We start from the raw sequence: 20717 nt of genomic DNA on the forward strand, positions 1-20717 counted from the left end.
TTACTCTGAGAAAGTGAGACACCAAGAATCCATGGGGAAGAAAAACAGCAACAAGTTGACATTCCATCTCAGCAGTGAGACAACACAGTATTCACAACAGGAGACAAGCTGTATTAGATCAACTTTATTATGTTATCAAAGTTTGACAATAAAATATTCAAAATCTATTGAATACATTCATACACAAAAAGAGCATATAAAATGCTAGGTCTCAAATATGTTCCATACAAAATACTGTTAAGTGTAGAGCAGCAAAGTCATTGCCAAACATTCCCTGAATTTCACGGGGCCTTGAACACACTGTGCTCCAAGAACTACCTTAATACCAAACATTCCTTCCTTTGGTCTGCAAGTCCTTTGCAATTATTGCTAGTTATTGAAGCCTTCTGTTTTTAAACAGAATCACATAGTGACTCTGAACCTCTTCAGAAGTATTACAATGACAGCTGAAAGCTTCTTCAGCATTTTCTATACACTTTGTCAAAAATAAGAAATGCATTTGGTCCTCAAGACTATTTTTGGTTTCTGAAGATATCCTGGAAGAATAAAACCAAGTAAAAACTATGGAAAGAGAGAGACATGATCAATATGTCTTAAGTATAACAAAGATATGTCAGTAAATTCAAACATTTAAACTGTGCAGTGTGGCAAAGCACCTGAGTTTTTCTCTTAAGGAAGTGCCACATTCTCCTCTCCTTAAAGATTTATTTCTTCAGACCACTCCCCCCACAAGAATCTCGAATGCTCAAGTGCACATGGCTCTAGCAGGCCTGTAACAGTAATGCTAAATACTCTTGCCATGTAGAGGAACATGCCGTAGCGAGTAAGCACTTTCAACATGCTGAGTGAAGTGGTTCAGTTTCAAAAACTAGAATAATATAGTTTACTTGCTGCATTCACTTTTCAATGAGAAGTCCATCCTAATATGCAAGAAACTGAAAATGAAAGGGCTGAAGATGATTTGGTAGAAAAATCACAACTTTTGGGTGTAAAACAGAACTATAGCCTGCAGAACGATCACACCAATCAAAATCTCACCAGAAGCACTGTGCTTGCTCTAACACAGTACTTGAACTCAGGTACACACATTCTTGCACAACAAGGCTTTATAGTGACAAACAACAAAAACAAACAAAACAAAAAAAAAAGCCCTGAAAAAACTTTCAGCTTCATTTTACCAAGTTAACTAACACAAGTTTATTTAAACAGACACACTCTAGGGCTTGTCTACTAATGGAGAGCCGATTTACCAGTCTTTAGGGTAAGAGATACAGTCAGCTGATCTCAGAAACAGTACTAGATTGCCAAAATTAGAAAAGAACAAGATATTTCTTTTTTTTTTTTGGTGCACAAAAAGTAGTATTAAGAAAGTAGTAAAGGAAAAAAGGAATTAAAAAAAGGAAGATCATCTTTTGGAATCATGTCTTTTAGAACTTCAAATCACAAAAAACCCTGAAGCTAAACTCTGGGTATGACACTGAAAAGGCCACCAATTAATGGGTAAGGATCTAAATGAAGCTTAGAAACATTCTCCAGTTCAGGTTAAGAACTGTTTACCTATGTTCTTTTCTCATTTTTTCAGCCCTTGATGCCCATGTTGGTATCCTGCAATATAGCCTCCAGCTCCACTCATTCCAGTGCTTATTAACAGGCATTCTACTTCAGCAAGAAATACAGATTGTGATAAGCTGTTTTCTGTAATTTCTTTCTGTTGTAAACCAGTAACATAGCAATTTATTCAAAAATTGAGTCAGACCACAGGAAGAGCTTTATCATCTTTGAGCAGTCTTGGAACACCAGCCTGAAGCTTATCCAGCTGACAGCCCTGCATAAAATAGAACACTTGGCTAAAGGACTTTTTTGTGGGGGTTTTGGTAGTGGTTTTTTGTTTGTGTGGTGTTGGGGTGGGTTGTTCCCCCCCTTCCCCATTTCAACAGTTACAGATTGCAAATGGCTTGGGGCAACTCAGTACTTACTCTGGAAAAGTCGAGGCAATATTGCTGCTGAACTGTAGGTTCCTGGACAACTGAGGACAAGATAAATGTTCCATTTTAAAAATCAGGAAAATGTGTACTCTCCCTCAACAAAAAGTAATAGGGAAAACTCAGGGGGAAAGTGAAGCAACATAAGGAAGTTAAAACCTAGGAAGATATTTAGCTTATCCATGACCCTAGTTCAAGTTCTTCTGGATTTACAAGTCATTTCTGAATTAAAACTTAAAGCCTTAAACCTACCTCCTGTGCCAAAATGTTTGCATTCTACAGTAACAAGAGTTCAAGCCTGTCATTTCAACACATCTTATTGATACATTTAATAGCAGCAAACATTTTGTGCATGCTACCAAAATAGTTAGAAACTTTACCCTTTAGACAACTTCAGTTTAAGTAATGAATCCTCAATAGTTCTGACAAGTTTCTGAAACTCTTAAAACATTTTTCTTGGAGGACCTAGCATTTTTAAAGCATTGAAAATTGTGTTTTCAGAAAACTAAGTGCAGTCTAACTGGGTGACTGGTTTTAAAGCAAGCAAAAGAGAATCTTCAGGTGAAACTATTTCTCCAACAGGACTTCTGTAATCAAGGTCATTACATATAATGGCCTTTAGGCTATCATGTCTGTGGAGTTCAGAGTTGACTTTTTTTAAACATTGAGTAAAGCAATACTGTAGGAAATTAACAGAATTGCATGTTCAGCAATTTATAGAAACATTTAAGGAACAGTGTATCCCAACTTCTTGAACAGCAATAATGAAACTTTTAATCTATGGGAAGTGAATTTTAGTCTTAAAACAGAAAGTTTCTTTTCAGCTGAATGCAATGTTGATCCGATCACTACTTGGTCAGTAACTGGATCAGAGCCTAAGTATTTGGCTGAGAACAAGGTCTATACCTCGTACTGTATTATGCTGGCTTCCATTCCCCACCCCATCTCAGGAAGTTCACTTTTCTTTTTGAATTAATGCCCACCAGCCATTATCATTTCCACTACAGGAGATCATTTTTCACCCAGAAATGCAATTCTGCACTGTATGGATTGTTTGCCAGTATTCAATTCAATTAGCTTTAATTTATGTGCTACTCCACACAGCTACGGTTATGGCAAGCACCAGCCACTGTTTAGCTTCTTTCCCTCATTGATAAATAAAGCACAAGGTTAGAATCCCTCAGACTCCAGACTGTATGTAATCAGGTTCTACAAGTTGATGAGCAAACAATTTCTTCTTCTTTAAAAAAAAACCCAAGATGATACCTAATAAGCAGCTTCAAGTAATTCACACATCTATCTTTTTTCCCCAAAAGCTGCAATAAAAGAAAGGCTGGATTATGACAAAGGTAGTACAGTACCAGGCAGACCTCTTCCCTATCTTACCTAGTAGATATGCACATTTACAAACTAAGGTACTGGGAACTGTGAATCGGAATATGCAAGACCCTTTAAAAAGTTTACTGTGCTTCCCAAATTGATACCATGCCCTTGTTTTATGGGCATCTGAAATTGCAATCCTTCCTAGCCCTCCCACTCCAAACCCTGCAAAGGCCACACAAAGGAACTCTGGTATCTATGATTCTATGTAGTATGTGCCAAGGGGCCGCACAATCTCCAAACAAAAGTCTGTATGAATATTGGACACAACACCAAAGGCACCAAAATGCATATTTCACCAAATTTGCAGAATGTGAAAATACCATGAAGTATCATAAACACAAACCAGAGACACACGATCATTTAGGACACCAAACAACTTCTTGAACACAGCCTTAAAAAATAACAATGAAATAAATAATTCAAATATCTAAATATCAAGGGATTAAAAAGCATTTTCCCATATTTAAGGGAAGGCATCACAGGTGAGGAAAATAACTGTCAACACAAGGTATCACAAATCAAAAAGCAGCTTTTTCACATAGGAGATAGTAGTATCATTGGATAGCATTTGAATATGCTCATTTCCTGAAAGCTCAAAGATCACCACTTCCTGTTTTTGCATGTCCACCCACTTTTGACACTGCAAGGCACTCTGTAAGTTCACTGTACCGTCCCCATCGCTGTAAAGAATCTTGGGTTCTTTGTCAGGAAAACTTTCATAATAGAAGGAATCAGGTGTTTCCACGCCAGTACCATAAAGGCAGTGTATGCGCACACCAGGTGGTGTCATCTGGTAGACCAGGGGTTCAGTGTCTTGTCTCATGAGCCAGCCATCTTCAAAATTGATGTCCCTGTAGAATTTTTGGTAATCCCGAAGAGTGTAGTTAGCTGTAGGTGTGCTTACAAAGACCTTATCTGGAGGCCATGTGTAGTTGTAGGGAAGCATCCAATTTGTGGAAACCGCTGATCTCTGCTGGTCTCTAATCTTGAGTGAACTGATAACAGGTATTCTATTGTTGTCACCTAAAAAAAAAATAAAGTGGAATTCCATTATACAGAAAGCAATGCATGAATCTCAAGCAGCAGCAATTATTACCACGCACAGTGATAACATGAATAAAAAGATTACTCCCTTTGCTAACAGTGACAATTTGAGAAGTTTTTCCCTCATCTGTGATTGTCTTGGTAATTAACATCTGCAAACTAACTTCTGATAACTTACAAATTTAAATACAAGTTCATGAATGAATGACTGACAAACCAAGAACACTTCTCTTTTTAAAGGAGAAAATATTTCCTATATTAGCCAAGTAAGAAATCAGCTTTTATTAGGCACTATTTATACCATGTGCAAGTTTTGTCTTAAATGTTCTTCTGGAAATGTGTTTTACAGCGATTCTGGTACCTACATCATGTTTTTGCTTAAAGAACAGGTAAATACTACTAACCACACACGTAAGAATTCATGAAGAGACTTTAGAGTTTTGCACCTTCAAAACAAGCAGAGTAGCAGTAGTTCATTCAGGATAGCTATAAAAATTACTATATGGTTTATTTACCATTTGACATAGCGTTTTACCAGTTCATGCACTCCCTTTGTAATGAAACCTACCAGAACATGCCTACAATTGAAAGAAAACGGCAGACTCTTAATGGTTACCTAAAAAGATAACTTGTCATAAAAGGTGACAGAAGCAAAGCAAGTATTACTGTCTCTGCTTATGCTATCAAGTAAGAATGCTGCACTCAATGACCAATTCAGTCTCTACAGGTAGTACTTTGGCAAAAGAAGAGGTAGAGCTTGCTAGCTTCTGGTGGGAACCATGGAAAATTGCCAATATCAGCATCTTCCCTTCCAGTCAGCATTTCAAGACTGCTAAAATACTTGTGTTGCTCAGAACACGGGTTTTCTCTAATGTAGCACTAACATTTTCTAGCAGCTCTGGTAACCTAAAGTGCATCTTTGTGGGGGGAGCGGGGCAGGGTGCGCATAGACAAAACCAACAATTCTTGAAAGACCAGTTGATAACTACTATACTTGGGAAATGTTTTAAGCTGGCCAAGCTTTTCCAAAGCATTATATTTTCTTAATATAATATAAATCTAGAGAGCTAGAGCTTATTATCAATAAAGGTTTTAAATTATCCAATATTGAATAACCCACAAAATTGCTAAACTTTACCAAATTTAGACTTACTCTTATTACAGAACTAGTGTTTGACCAAAATATTTCAAGAATTTTTTTTTTAGACATCAAGTCCATTGTTTTCTTAGCAGTTTGTTCCAAAGATAGCTCAAACTAACACATGACTAAGTTATAATTTATATGCATCTTCCTTCATATTTTAACCATTGTTCTTGCATCTTCACAAAAGTAAAAGCTGCTTAATAAATGGCAGTTATAGTGATTACTAGAAACAATTTTAAAAAAATGACAGATGAGTTTATATTCATGGTGACTGTCTGATCAGACCTATTTTCCATTATCACAATGGCTGGCACACCTCAATTCTTTTGTCAGCTGAACCTTGAATCAAGTTTTCCATTATTAGGTGCAGGTGGTTACAGCATATAGTGATACAGGTCAACCACACCATAAACATTGAAATACTGAAACCAAAACTGCTATTCCTGAAATATCTCCAAAGTATATTTTTCGATTCCATAAGGTGGCACTATTGCTTCAGCAAGGACACCTAAAGCAGTCTTTAATGCTGTCTTTAGGAGGACTATATGGAGACATTGCTAGTATAAGTCTGAAACAGATAACAAGGAAATTGAAAGGAACACAGCAAGAATCACAAAATGAAAAATGAGTTTCATATTAAAAAATGGGTTTCATATTACTGTGTGGTATAAATACTTAACTGTGCACGCTCACCACTAAGCTACTGAATACTACTTGGCAGTTTTCAGCAAAGCAAGCCCAAATTCTGAATTGAACAATGAGATGAATATGTACAAAATTTATTTCCAGTAGAATAATCAAACACAGAACCTGCCTATTCCAGTCTTCTCTTACAGAACTGTTACAAAATGCTTATCAAATCCTTTACTTTTCTCTGAAGTGCAGAAGTACCTTACGGCCAAGACCACACTTAAGTCAGCAGGCACAAAACTCATTTGACGTTATAGTGAACAAAATATTAGGTCTCAAGAAGACACTGCTAGCATCTCAAGCTGACAAAAAAAAAAAGCCAAACACAAACCAAAAGCCAACCACCACAGTAAACTTTATCTTTGCTCACTGTAGTGGGAAGAACACCCTCACTTTATTTGCCTAGAATTGTAATGATAAAGTATTAATCCTGCAAAGCACATTAATAAGTAGCAGAAAGTATCACAGAAGAGCTAGAGAAAATAATTACACCTGTGTACTGTTTACCACTTTGATAACACAGCTGTGGATTTGACATGAAGTTCCTAGCCATTACCATATTATGAACAGGAATGAGAGCACAAAGAATGCATTTGTAGCTTCCCTTGTCTTTCCTGCAGCAACGTAGTATTTTTCTTTAAAGCAACAATTCTTCTGCATACTAACACACTGATAATGTCAATTTTAGAAACTCTTTAATTGACTAATGTAATCCAAGTGTTAAGGCCTGATGATGGTGATTTACTACAAATATTTGAGTCTGAACTAGCCTAAAAATGTGCATTCTGATATTATGTTCTGCCCATTTAACTTTCCTACATGATTCTTAAATTTTTGCTCTAACACACAGAGTTTAGTACAACAGACATACAGATTAAAAGATGACTACATTTTAGTAGAAATTTAACTATTTGTTATGCATTTGTATAGCTAGCCACTTTGGATGAGATGCATTATAAAGGATAAACAAGTATGAAGCACAGAAGTTTAATCCAACAGAACTCTGGGAGTGTGGAATTTTGTTTAATCATGCGGAATTTTATGAAGGTGATATTAACATTGATCACTTCCTGACATTTGTGTAGCATGCCAACTTGTCAGACAAAGCCTGTGGGAAAAGGCAAATCAATTTTTACAGTGCCATTGCAATAGATTTAACAATGTATAACTCAATACAAACATCCAATTTAAGTCTTTAATTAGTAACTGAGCTGTGCACTACTATTCAGAATCAAATGCCTTTGCTAAGCAAAGTATTCTTTCATCTGTCCATGCATGGCTGGCACTTGCTGTGTGTTCTGCATTTTGATCAAGTCCAGCTTCTGATGTCAGCTTTGTTTAGGAAGAAGATAGTGATATCCAAAGCTAGCAAGTCAGAAACAAGCTAAAATAGCAAGCCAGAAACATCACAAACTAAATGCCAAAGCACATGAAATAATTATGGTATCACATGATGGGGTAAGTGAACCTTTTTCCATCAGTCATTTGCCATTACTTAGTGAAATATGTTATGCTTTATTCAATTTTTTTTAGTCTCAGGCATATCCAATATGCTAAACCCAAGATCTCAAAGATTCACTTTCCTTATCTGTAGAGTTACAACTTTAGACAGGCATTTGTGCTATGGGCAACACTTCACCAACCACGTCTGCAAGTTTCCCTTAATGTTAACCTCAAGCAGCCGTATGATCAAAGGAAACTACTGAATGCTCTGGAGTCCCTGTTAGCTTTGCAATGCTGAACAGAGAGCAATCAGGCTGGAGGCATAAGTGATAGAAATAGCAGACACCAGGCCAAACAGCAGATAACAACAATCTGCTGAAAAGAGGTTAGTAGAGGTCAAGAGGGGACACAGCTCCTGGTTAAGGCATATAAAAACCTGAGTCCACTGCCATGAACATAAAGAATGGCAGTCTGGTCACAAGGCTTGAAACATCAAGTTGCCATCACTTATGAAAAAATTATGTTTAACTTCACAGTACCTTAAACAGTCATCCTCCAGTCTTACAGTTAAAAGTCTAGTTAGTATCTTGCACTACTAACAAAATACATTACAAACCTTCAAATTACCTACCTGAAGCCAGCACACGGAGAGTTTTAGCCACTCCTCCCCATGGAGCGCCTAATGACACATAATCCTTTATGTACTTGTCTTTCCAATCCTGACTCTGATGGTTGAGGAAGTAGAGGGTGTACATATTACCCATACTGTGGGCAATTAAGACAACAGGACTTCCATACTGCTCATACATTAACTCTATCATCTTGCGAAGGGCCACAAAATAGTCTCTGTTCTCATCTAAAGTAAACATACACAGGTTACAGAGTTATAATTATTAATTGTGAATGCTGAACTTCAACACAATTCTTTAAAAGGTTATTTTTTGAAACTGTCTGTGGAATTAATAATGCAGAGCACAGAAATTCCAGTATTAAGTGGGAAAGGTGGGTGTTTTTGTGGAAATGTGTTTTGGTGGTGTGGGTTTTTTGTTGTTGTTTTGGTTTTAAGCAAGCCTTAAGTAGCAAGTTGTTCAAAGCAAAAAAAAAAAAAAAGAAACCACACCACAGAGCTTTCATCTGGGTCCAGGGGTACCCAGGCCCCAAGAACTAGTCAAAATTAAGTATAATTGTACAGGTGGGATGGGAGAAGGGACCCAAAACATTATTTGCTGGCTGGGAGAGTCAAAATTTTGTTCAAGTAACAATGTTATTTACTTGGTGCCTTTCGCCAGTCATAAGGTGCTCCTCTTACATCTTCATCACGTTTGTAGCCCCAGTCCACTAAACTTTGCACCAGCATATAAAAGTAACTGCCTGTAGACATCAGATAAGAGAAACAGAACAGTGAGAAGATTAGCATTAGAAGCAGCCATCAGACACTGTCATGAAACAAACTAGTTCTGGAGGCATTATCTCTGATACTACATATAGACATGAAAACTGTAGTCTTAGTCTTTGACAATCTAGAAAGCTGCATATTAAAATGAGTTATGCTGCTGTCCCCTAACAGTGAGAGAACACCATTATTAAAACTTCTTACTAGTTGGCTGATCTATCAAACAAGTGTGGCAGCAAAACATCGCATACACAAAACGGGTAAATTTTCCTCAGCAGAAGTGCGTCTCACCCTTGAACTGTAAAGAATACAGCTCGGAATTACTACATCAGAGTCCTAGCTTTTGCTGATTGCCAATTAACTTCAGGTAGGGTATATAATGCATTCATAAGGGTTGGCCTGGACTTCACCAACATTTATTCTTGGAAACAAATGCTTACAGCGTACCCCAGGGCAAAATTCTGGGAACTACCTCAAAACTATTTTTCTGTCTATCAGGTAGTGGACTAAGACTTAAGTAACTGAACATAATGCTTTAATAGCAAAGAACGGAAACATTTGCAGACTGGCCGTATATTGAAAGATGTTACACATTACAAGCTTTCACACATAGGATGTAAGTATTACCACAATTAAATGCATCTAGTGACAGCTTGAAAAATTAAGTGTCAAAACATCCTATTGAACATCACAGTCATATTTAAGTTTTGAGCAGAACCTCACTCGTTCGTCTTGGATGCTTATCATATAGTCCCTGAAGTGACCATAGGCAATTTTAAACATGGCCGTGTTCTAGTTATAAGTCATCTAGTGATGATTGTTAAGCACATTACTGCCCTTTTGGGGATTGCTCCCTACAGAAAAGAAAAAGAAATCCATGGTGTGAAGCTCAGTGCATTACTAACTATTAAATTACTTAAGTCTTCAGCCACAGCTAACAACAACTCACAAAAGCTTATCAGATTCAGTGTTTTCTGAAAGATGACTTCTACAAAAACACTAGAACAAAAAACCTGAAAACACTTAATGAAGAAATCTTTTGCAGCACAAATGTAATTACATGATTATTCCCACACTGACAAAAGACAGGGAACTACAGAATGTGGTACCATATCTCCCAAGCCCATTAACTCATTCTTAAGGACAAAGAACATCTTACTCAACTAAGCTGAAATGAAGTGGGTTTATTTTGTTTTTGCTTGTCAAGCTTCAGTCATAGAATTTTCTACTCAACTCATCTCATTTTCCAGAAGTGCCCATCTTCAAAGTACCTACTCAAGTTTCATCCAGAGAACTTAAATTTGGCACAAGACTAAATAACATGGAATCATCTTGTCTCAATTTATCAGGCCGAACAACAGACAAAACAATACAATGCAATGGAAACACTTAAAAGCAAAGTGACCCATGTGCTACCCTACTACTACTACAAAAAAAAAACCACCAACCTGTTTTTCTACTTCTAAACAGAACTGCAATTTGAAATCACATTTCAGTAGCTTGTTGTATAAAGACACACTAGAAAAATCTTACAAGTGACAAAGCACTTCAGACAACTTGTACATACCAACACTCCTTTTACTTGGGTCAAGGAATTCCAAGGAAAATGTCTGCCCAAAACCTGGGACTCTGATATCCACTCCATCTGGTGGTTCTGTAGTCTTACTTGTTCGATTATATACCAGCCTGGGGGGCGGGGAAGAAAAAAAGAGAGAAAAACATGAAACATGTTGTATTACCACAACTCTGAGCTACACTGGGTCTTACATTCTGAGTGCAGTAACAAGAACTTTAAGTGCTATTACCCAGAAAGAAAAAAAAAAAAAAAAAGGCAGACACGATAACAGTAGTCTAATGGCTAAAAGGTTACACAATGAAAACAATTATTTTAATTAGTTTAATGCTTTACATGCGGAATCTGAGACATCTTCTCTATAAAACTGAGTGTACAGAATTGTGGCTGAACTTCACCTTTAGAATATAAGGTACTTCATACAGTTCTATACCATTTCACTTTGCATCAAGTCACATAATGGAGAAAACTTGTCAAGAACATAAGAATGCAGCAGTAGAAGATAAAATACTTGTAAAATCAGGTATCAGAAAAATTCAAGAAAAAATAATTAATTTCTGTTTAACTAGAACACCAATACCAGCATAAGGAAATACTTGATATTTCTTGACTAATAACAGTTGGTACCTCAGGAAACACACAGAGATACTGAGTGATACTTTTCAAATCAGTTTGAGATATGAAGAATTTGGAGCATTGAGTCAGGGTTGGGGTTTTTTTAATTATTATTGTTGTTGGGGTTTTGTTTGTTTTTAATACCATATCAATACAATTGCTATTTCTGAATGCAAGTTTTTACCCCTAGATGGAGTCTTAGAATCTGAATTGATACTCAAATCTTCACACACCAAAAATATCTCTAACCTGTAAGGCATGTAGCAAGACTTAAAGCAGAGGTACAACTACACAACAGCTTGATATATTCACGTAAAGAGCAACATGCCAATACAATATTTTTAAATTGCACGAGCTAAATATTTCTTGTTTTCATAGAGATACTTACATGATTTTTTACAGGAACATTACTGAAGCAGATTGAACAATGAAATATTCTGGAAGCTTTAAGTTAGGCAATGTTTTAAACCAAAATAATTCTGGAGAGAGACTTCCAGACTGCCCTTGAAGGACCCCATGTGTCTCAGCTGCCCATGACACTGCTCTCTAATGACACACCGCCAGCAAAAGTGCAAGCTGATGTTCCTCCTGCCTGTCCCCTCTGTGCTGCCCGATGTACCTCCTTCCCCCTTGCCTCATTAAAGCTTAACTCATCAAAAAAGCAGAAAATGTTCTGCTTTAGATAAGCCTAGAGTTGTCTGGTAAGTGCCCAAACCAACACTGGTAGGAGAGAAAGTGGAATAAACTAAGAACCTCTGCTTTTCATCAGTGATGAACAGCTACCTCAGATGGAACACAGCCACATCTTCTGATTCATCCTGTTGCTCTACCTAGCAGAATTCCAAGTCATTTCTCTCACTGGTCTTGAATCAGAAAAGAAAGTTTAAGGTGGCCATTCTGTACAAAGCATGTCAGTCTAAGGAAAGGAGATAACTGTGAAGAGCAACATTTCTGGTCTTACCTGATATTATCAATCCAGCAGTCAATGATGACAGGCAGAAGCAATTCTAAATTCAGCCAGAGTGTAAAATAACTGTCTGTCTTCTTAGAGCAGAGATAGTGCACTACTGATGGCTTATCTAACTTTGCTTCCAACTGGTTACCTAAGTCCCCTGGAACTGTAAGATATAAAAAGGAGACACTTAAAATTGAAGTGTGTAACATTTTGCATTCCAATATACACATCTTAATACTGTAGCCCTCATATGCAGCATCACTGCATCCAGAGATACCATTAGGTTTTGTAACTGGATAAAAAAATATTACATAAGAACCAAGTACCACATGCACATTTTCCACTGAAAATATTTAGATTTTCAAAAATCAATAGCTGAGGAGCCACCATGTAGAATAATTCTGGATCAACAGTTCATAACTTCAAAGAGCAGACTATATAGGAACAGGTCACATTAGGCCATGGGTATGAAAAACAGACGGTCTCAGACATTATCAAAATTAACTGTGTTTTAAAGTGCAAACTGAATCTTTCTGAAAGAATTTTTTCTGCAGAGTATTACAACTGCACATGCAAGTCTTTCCGTTCTCCTTAAACAGCTGCCTGCAAACTATCAGTTTGACATAAATGTGAAAAGTGAAAGCAGCTCCATTTATGTTTTTTATTTTCACTTCTTCACCTCCAACCGCACTTTTGCTACACAAGATTTAGTTGGCTAGCATAATAATCCAAATACATAGTTTCGTATCTTTTCCATTCAGGTTTGGATGCAATAACAGTTTTGATGTTCACTTTTTTTTTTGATACATTATATCAGTAATACTTGGAGGGAAGGGTCTTGTATTTGCACCCTCTCTGAAGTGCACTGTTCTTAAGGCATATACTAAGTGCCAGTAGTCCTTTGATGAAGCTTTGTTTTCCTTTATTTATTTTAAACACTAGATGGAGACAGGAATATTATTTCTAAATTAGAACCAAGCTTAAAAAACACTCTTCCAATTTTCAGCAGCAAGTTTCCAGAGAAACTTCCTACATTCTGTATTCTGTTAATCATTTTTTCCTCAAGAACCAGAAAGGCAAAGATACTTCAGTAACTGAAAAGTTTCTCTGTATTAGAAAAATGTAGGAGTTAGGCACTTCTTAAGGGTTCCTCCTGCCCCTTTCAGCTCCACACACCCCCACCTTTTTTGGGTGTGCATAACTGTATCCTATTTACTTGTCAATGTTTAATTTTGAAGTTCTTTTAATGCAGGCCTACCCATATGGTTCCTTCCCCTCCTTCAGTAAATTATTTAATCAAAACAGTTTTAAGCTCTATAGAACACTGATTCTTAGCAATGGTTTAAAGAAAGAGATAATAACCTTTACTGGAACACCTAATTTACCTGGACCCCTAGATATGCTTTCAGAGAAACACTTATTGCAGAACTGAAAAAAGGAGAGAACTTCAGACTAAATACAGACCTGGACAACCACAGTCTTAAAGCCTTCAACCACTGCAGGTTATGTCCCACCACAAAAGATACATATCAGGATTTCTTTATTAACTACCCCTACTTTCTCGTTAGGTTTTTAGTGTTCTTATTGCTGTAGTCTTAAGTGAAACGTTAAAAGACCCAGTAGCTGACCACAGTTTATTTTAGGTCATATTTCAAGGACTCTGATATACTGGAAAGCATAGTAAGCGAGATTATAGTATTGCATCACACCCTAGAAAGAGTTTACTGAAGTTCACTCTTGTAACCTCATGAAATACCGTTTAGTTATTGCTTATTGAACTATAAGGCAACAGCTAGCTCCACAGTCTCGTGCCTGTGCTGAATCAGAGCTCTTAATTAGAAAAGGAACAGAATGTAATTCTATTTATATCAATCATTCATGGCTGGCCAGTTTCAGTAGCAGACCTGCCAAGGACAGAACAGGTTGATTTTGTCTTCAGTGTCAATGCAAAACAAAGTAGAAGAGTGACATTCTGTTCTACCCTGGAATCTCATTTCCTTGGGTAAAAATAAAGTTCTTCCAGCAAAGATACCTTTCAAAAACTTAGACAAACACCTGAAGTATCAGAGTTTTAAGAACTTGCTGAGGCTTCCAAACAGCACTGAATCATAAGCGCTCCCGCTCAGAGTAGGAAGACTCACAACTGAAGAAGTTTAAGATTATAATCAAGATGCATTTATCAGCAAGAGTACTGAAAGCAGGAAACTGTACAAAGTCTCACTTAGACTTAATGGAGTGATCTTAAATTAACTGCAAGTTTAATTTAGTTAAGACATTTTATCCTCAAGCTTCTTGAGGACAGAGGCTGTGCTCCTGTGTCCAATTCAGAGCAGGTGAGAAACATTACACATTAATTTTTACCCAAGGGATGACAAAGAACAAGTTGAAAAGTGGTAATTAATTTAATTCTAAACAAAAGATAAGGGGCAAGTTCCACCTGTGCCAAGATACAGTATTGCAGTTAAAAAATAAAGTCACATGTACAGATGTGATGTCTGTTTGTTTATAAAGCAGGGATTAATAAAAAAGTTTTTCAGGTTTACATTTCCATATTAACAGTGAAACTGCTAATCACCAATTCACAACTCATGTTTTATTTTCCGAAGTATATTCTGCAAGCTGAAGAGGGTTCATGATGAAGCTATAAGGAACAAAATGTAAATTTGGATTTTTCAGATTATGGAAAGAAACATGCAAGATCTTCAATCCTCACCCCACCCAATTTAAGTGTTAATGATTTACATTTTGGCTGAAGAACTACTTAGTGGCTTTTTGATAAGTTACAGGTTAAAAAAAAGATCCCATTGAAGATTAATTCTGTAGAATAAGGACATACCTTTCTGAATTTTCTGTGATGGAATTTGAAAGCAGTAGAAAAACATATTTCCTTTTGCCATACAAAAGACCATACACAGAAAGCATCTGTGGGCAGGGTAATCAATAAGTAATTCTTCTCCTCATCCTCTCGTCTACCAGTATCTGTAGTTTCTAAGCCTTTTTGCTGGGAACATTATAGAAAGTTGTTACTTTTTAAAGCCTGCAGACTGACCCCGTAAATGCACAAAATAACTGACAAGTGAAGTTCTGCAAAATACATCAGTACTGGTTAAAACTGGATGTCCAAGAAAAGACCTCAAGCAGTACCCTTGCTTCCCTAATTTGCAGTTGTGTAACATGTGTATTGACTTCTGAACTGTGTCATTTGGAAATATGATGAGATTTCATATCCAGCAGAAAAAATTGTTTCCATCAGATTTGATGATGTATCAGTTCTAGCATATTCTCATTTTTCACAAAGATGGTAATCCCAACAGAACTCATTCTAACACATCGATAAGCCCAATTCACTTCCAATATTATAGTATCCTTTGCCTTTTTTTTTTTTCCTCAACTGCCACGACAAAACTGGTAGATGTCCTTCTGGGATGTGTTCTTGTTTGATTAAAACGTATGGAAAGCACATTTACAAGTTTCATTTGAGAGTTTAAAAGAGGTTACAGACCTTTCCAAGTGTAGGAACTACAATAACAAGCTTTAGGATACACTGGTACTCCTGCCTATCACTAGCCTTAAGCCTTAATGACTGATTCACAGTTCCCAGCAGAAGACAATAAGCAAATTGCACCCTGGAAAGTGACTTGCCTTAATACTGCTCAGGAAACAAAGAGAAAAGAACATTCAACAAAAGCCATAAATAGGGGGATTTAAAATTTCATTTGGAAAAAATAAAATATAGGTACTATATAATAACGGGGGGGGGGGGGGAAGGAATGCTATTGTTTGTGTGGCAACGAGGCCATCAATTAGTACTTTTTTTACTACTTTTATCTGAAATGCAGATGCCTTTGAATATATAGCAACTATCTTAACTTTTTTAGTGGTATAATCTCCTCAAATAACTGACATCTTTTTGGTTCTATAAATTAGCCTTCCTTCAAAATGAACCAAGTTTTCTGGAAAATTAATTTTAAACTCTGACCACAGTTCTCTAAGGAGAATGTCTCGAAGTAGGCAGACTCAGTGACAGACTGCCACAGAAAAGGGTTGTGTTTAAAATTAGAAACAAGAAAGCAAACAACTTCTCACATGATACTCCTAGATACCTCAGATCACATGAGGCATAAACATTTAAATCACTCCTGACATCTAGCCAGCTGACCATACAAACACACACACACCTCAATTAGCAGTCAGCAGGAATTCACAGACAAACCTCTTTTGCATGAAAATCAATTATTAACAAACTTCATTTAGGTGTCTTTCTAGAAAACTTTAGCCAAGTTTCTAACAAATTGTTTGCAGAAGGTATCAGAACATTGATATAGTAATTGTGTTGAGTCAGCTCTAAAAGGTAAAGAGTTCAGTGAATCCACCGCTGATCTTATAAGGACAGGTTATCAACTCCCAAAATTGATAAGACATGAGATAGTATGCAGTGATTATCGATGGACTATGAGAAAATGAAGGAAGAACAGTCACAAAATAAAGGAACTTCTTATTGCGAGCATTAGAAGACAAGCGTGTTGAATATATAACCAAACTGATAAGAGAAGTGCAAAAATACCATAATTGCATGTAAACATGAAGCACATATCCAGAAGTACTTATACAGAATATTATACGTATATTTTTAGTAGATACTGTCACTAGAGCAGAGGTATTCAGTAGGTTGTCCTGGTTCTTAAAGGAGATTTTCCTCTATGAATATATTGTCCTGGCTGAATAGGAAACTTAAAAATAGGCCTGAAAGCAATTCAGTATCTTAAGTAGTCCCCTTTTCCCCAAAAACACTTGACAGAGGAACTCCAAGACAATCACCCTACATTTTAATGAGCATTGTGTCTTTGATATCAAGCCTTTGGACAGGACTCTGGAAGTAAAGTTTTGACTTTTACCTCATATTTCTTCTCTAGGGCCACTATTATATGAATACCCTTTGATGCTTTGTTATTTAAATCTCAGGGAAAACTGAGCAATTGCATTGCAGTATTTTGCTGTCAATTACTACCCATGTCAAGTCTGGTCCCTGGTCTTGCTCCCTTGGTATGCACAAACATGATCTTCAGGTAAGTAGCTCCTGCTACTAACGCACCATTTGATGATGCACAAACCAGCTTAAAAAATAACCTAATCCAAATGGCACATTCCTTGTGCCAGCTCCTCCATTAAGGTAATTCACCCACAAAATTAATCACTTCTTCCTCAACGGGTTAATTTTCTCATGCTTTAGCCAGACAAATGACTCCACAAAGTGGCCAATAAGCAGGCACAAGGAAAGCTGGGGGAGCACTAATGAGCTATTAGATTGGCTTGGCTGTTTCACAGAACCACACTTCACGTAAGCCAGTTAGGGGGCTCTACAAACCTGCGATCTGTTGCCACCACAACTACAGCAGATAGTTACAAGGTTGTATTGAAGCAGCTCATCTGGTTTTGAGTTTGATATTCCTAGAAGCAGTATTTTTGTTAGTACCTAGGGAGCAGAACAAAGTTACCTATATATAAGCAACGTCCCATATTTGCAAAATACTGCTCTACTTCCTCCTCCGTTACTTGGGTAAGCACAGGTTGCAACTGCAAGTGTGGTCATTACACAAAAAATTTGAGAGCAAGTTACACTGGGTCTTGCAGCTATCACTGGTCTAACACATTTATGAAGTGATCGTTATGTTGATAACATTGCTTTAAACAGCATTCCTTCCTTCTTTATTCCTTAAGATCAGATGGCCAACTTGCCATGCTCAGAATAAGACCAAACTTGTTAACTCCCCTTTCTATTTATGGGTTTTAACTTCCAAACAGACCAAGAGTGAATGCTTAGATCATGAGACCACATTTACTACAAGATAAAAACATATTTAAAATCTGAACACATATGAGGAATTAAGGGTCTAGATGCCAGCCTGATAAATCAGGAGGATCAACTCTGTATTTTCCCCTCTTGTATGGGCTCCAAAACCATCTCATGCTTGTACAGGCCTGTATAATGCAGCCTTGCATGCACCTCTCAATCTCCTTTTGCATTTGTGATTCCAGTGCAACATGTGTTTTTCCTCCCCTCTCCCAAACACCTCTGCTAAGCCAGCACTTAGAATTCCTCTCTAAATAATTCTCCTAAACCCTTCTACCATCCTCATTGCAGTAATTCCTAAAAAGCTTATCTTAAACATGTCACATATGCAAGAAGGGTGAAGAAAAGGTCATGAAAAGTTAACTAGAATCGAGGTGAGAACATGTCATACAGCACCAGTGAGTGACCGACAGTCACTCCTTCCTCTCCTTTATTTGTTTGACCTTCACTGCCCATGTCACATCTAATTGAAGCTAAGCGCTTAGTGCAGGTGTTTTTACAGCGACAGTCATTTCTGTACACCAAAACCCCATGGTATTTTAAATACCAATAGTGAGTTACAGCAAATCACTCCCTAAGAGCGCCTACTTTCTCAACCATACAGACAACCCAGAAAAATGATTTCTGTTAAAACCCATTTACTCTTCACTTTCTGGACAGGCCAGGACTGGGCAGCAGCAAACAGCAAGTTTTAAAATGCAGACACTGACTAGAATAGTAAGAGAGGCAAGTTCTGTAGTGTTCGATGAAAATTCACTTTAGCAGCAAGAAAGTCTGTATTTTAAACCACTCACTGATGAATGTGTCCTCAGCCACGCAGTATTTACCAGAATCTCTTAGGAAAACAAAACATAGGTCAGCCATGGTTTTTAAAAGCATCCTTAAGGAACACACATACTTACAGTAGTTCCATCAGTAGTAACTCCATGCTTCTATAATCACTATCCCTTTATCCCAATTGCTTTTCAATTTTCTTTGATTCCTTCATAGCTAGAGTTGAACATTGGATCAGCAACTAAAACACTATCACCTTTTTCATCAAAAAGTTTGCACTCTAATAAGTGCAAACTTATTTGCAAAAATAAGCCAAAGCTTATCGCTAAAACCCAGCATTAGAGCAGAGAGATTGGTTAAAGATTGCTTCTAACCTTCAGACAGAAAGAACTTTTGTTCACATTTTAACTCCAGCCCTGAGGACATCCTTTTGCAGTTTCTTCTTCCAACTCTACATCCTCTCAGTTAGTTCAGCCATCTATAAAGAACTGTGAATTTGTACCTGGTGGTCCTGAGATACACAGCATCGAGTTCTTGTCCAGCATTTACCCTTCTATGTCAGAAGTTTGTAACAGTAGTAATAAAGTCAACAGCAGAGCCTAAATTATTATAAAGAAATGGAGCTTAAACTGAATGACATGCCAGCGATTATCCTTTTCCCGGTATTTTTCCCATTTTCTTACTTTTTCTTCCCCCTTTATCATCAAGGTTAATTACATAATAAGAACACCCAGCATACTGAATACATTCACAGGACAGACTACTGACTTTAGTATCACCAAGTGCACTTAATTAATGTGTCAGAATGCTTAAGAATTACAATTTCAGTGGACAAGTTACTAAAACATTTAAAATTTATTCATGATTCTTCTTATCGATGGACATAAAAAGCATCTAACAAATATTACTTAGTAACCATTATATGAATACTTTCTACATATTTGTTACAAACTGTTTTGTGTTAACAGGTGAAGCCACAGGCCAGTAATCAGTGTTCATCTCCTGTGTTGTGATAAAATAAGCCTATTCTTTTTAAAGTGCTTCTCATTTGTCTGCTGTAACATCCACTCACTCCTCTTTCCACATCCGAGTCCAGCCTCTTTTATGGAAAGTTCGTATAGAGTAAAAACTTGAGAAGCGAGGGTCTGGTGTGGTCAATGAGCTAAGAACATGCTTGACCGAGCGCTGCTTTCCCCGTGCCCGCCGAGGAGCGAAGGCAGCCCGACACTTCAGCACGCTCCTGCCCGCCGTGCGATGCGAGGGGCCCGGCCCCCCCTCCCCGGGCCTGTATTTTTCGCTTTCGCGGCCGGGCCAGAGCTACGGAGAAGACGCTCCGCGCCCAGGGCCGGCGCCCCCCGGTGCCCACAGCAACCGGAGCGCTCGCAAAGCGGGGTCGCTCGGCGAAACACCCGGGAGAGCGGCGGCGGCGGCGGCCGGGCGGGGCGCGGCGCGCACCCCCGCAGTGTGCCCGCCGCGCTCCGCGGCGCCCCAGGCCTCCCGCCGCCTCCCTGCCAGGGGCGCAACGGCAGAGGCAGCGGGGCTCGACCAGGCTCCGCGGCGCCAGACGCACGCACCGCCGCCCCCCGCCTCTTACCGAGCACCACGGGCGGCCCCGCCGGCCGGCGGCGCGGCAGGCACCCGCCGCCGGGACAGAGCAGCAGCAGGAGAAGGAGGCTGAGGAAGGGGCTGCCTCCCGAGCGCGGGAGGAGCCTAGCGCCGGCCGGCGGCACCATCACCCCAGCGCATAACCCCGCAGCCGGGAGCCACCGCCGGACGCTCCGCTCCACCGGGGCTACCGCCGTTGTGCGGCCCCGCCGCCCGGCCCGGCCAGAAAAAGGCCCGCCCCGCCCCGCCCCGCCCCGCCGGCAGC

At 38.4% G+C, this 20717-nt stretch overlaps 1 protein-coding gene across 2 annotated transcripts; it reads right to left on the bottom strand.

Annotated features, from left to right (window-relative positions):
* Positions 1–109: 109 nt before the first annotated feature.
* On the bottom strand, positions 110–20646 carry PLA2G15 (phospholipase A2 group XV). Of its 2 annotated transcripts, none has more exons than XM_082320493.1 (6): positions 20442–20646; positions 12229–12385; positions 10647–10765; positions 8959–9057; positions 8318–8542; positions 110–4388 (listed from the first exon to the last, which is right to left on the bottom strand). In XM_082320493.1, the coding sequence occupies exons 1-6, from the start codon at positions 20578–20580 to the stop codon at positions 3877–3879; spliced, it is 1251 nt and encodes a 416-aa protein (XP_082176619.1). In that variant the 5' UTR covers positions 20581–20646; the 3' UTR covers positions 110–3876. The 2 variants fall into 2 exon arrangements, with proteins under 2 accessions (XP_082176619.1, XP_082176620.1); XM_082320494.1 differs by lacking the exon at positions 20442–20646 and adding an exon at positions 19350–19581.
* Positions 20647–20717: the final 71 nt, after the last annotated feature.

The sequence above is a fragment of the Platalea leucorodia genome (assembly GCF_965183815.1).
Source record: "Platalea leucorodia genome assembly, chromosome: 8".
NCBI classification, from domain to species: domain Eukaryota; kingdom Metazoa; phylum Chordata; class Aves; order Pelecaniformes; family Threskiornithidae; genus Platalea; species Platalea leucorodia.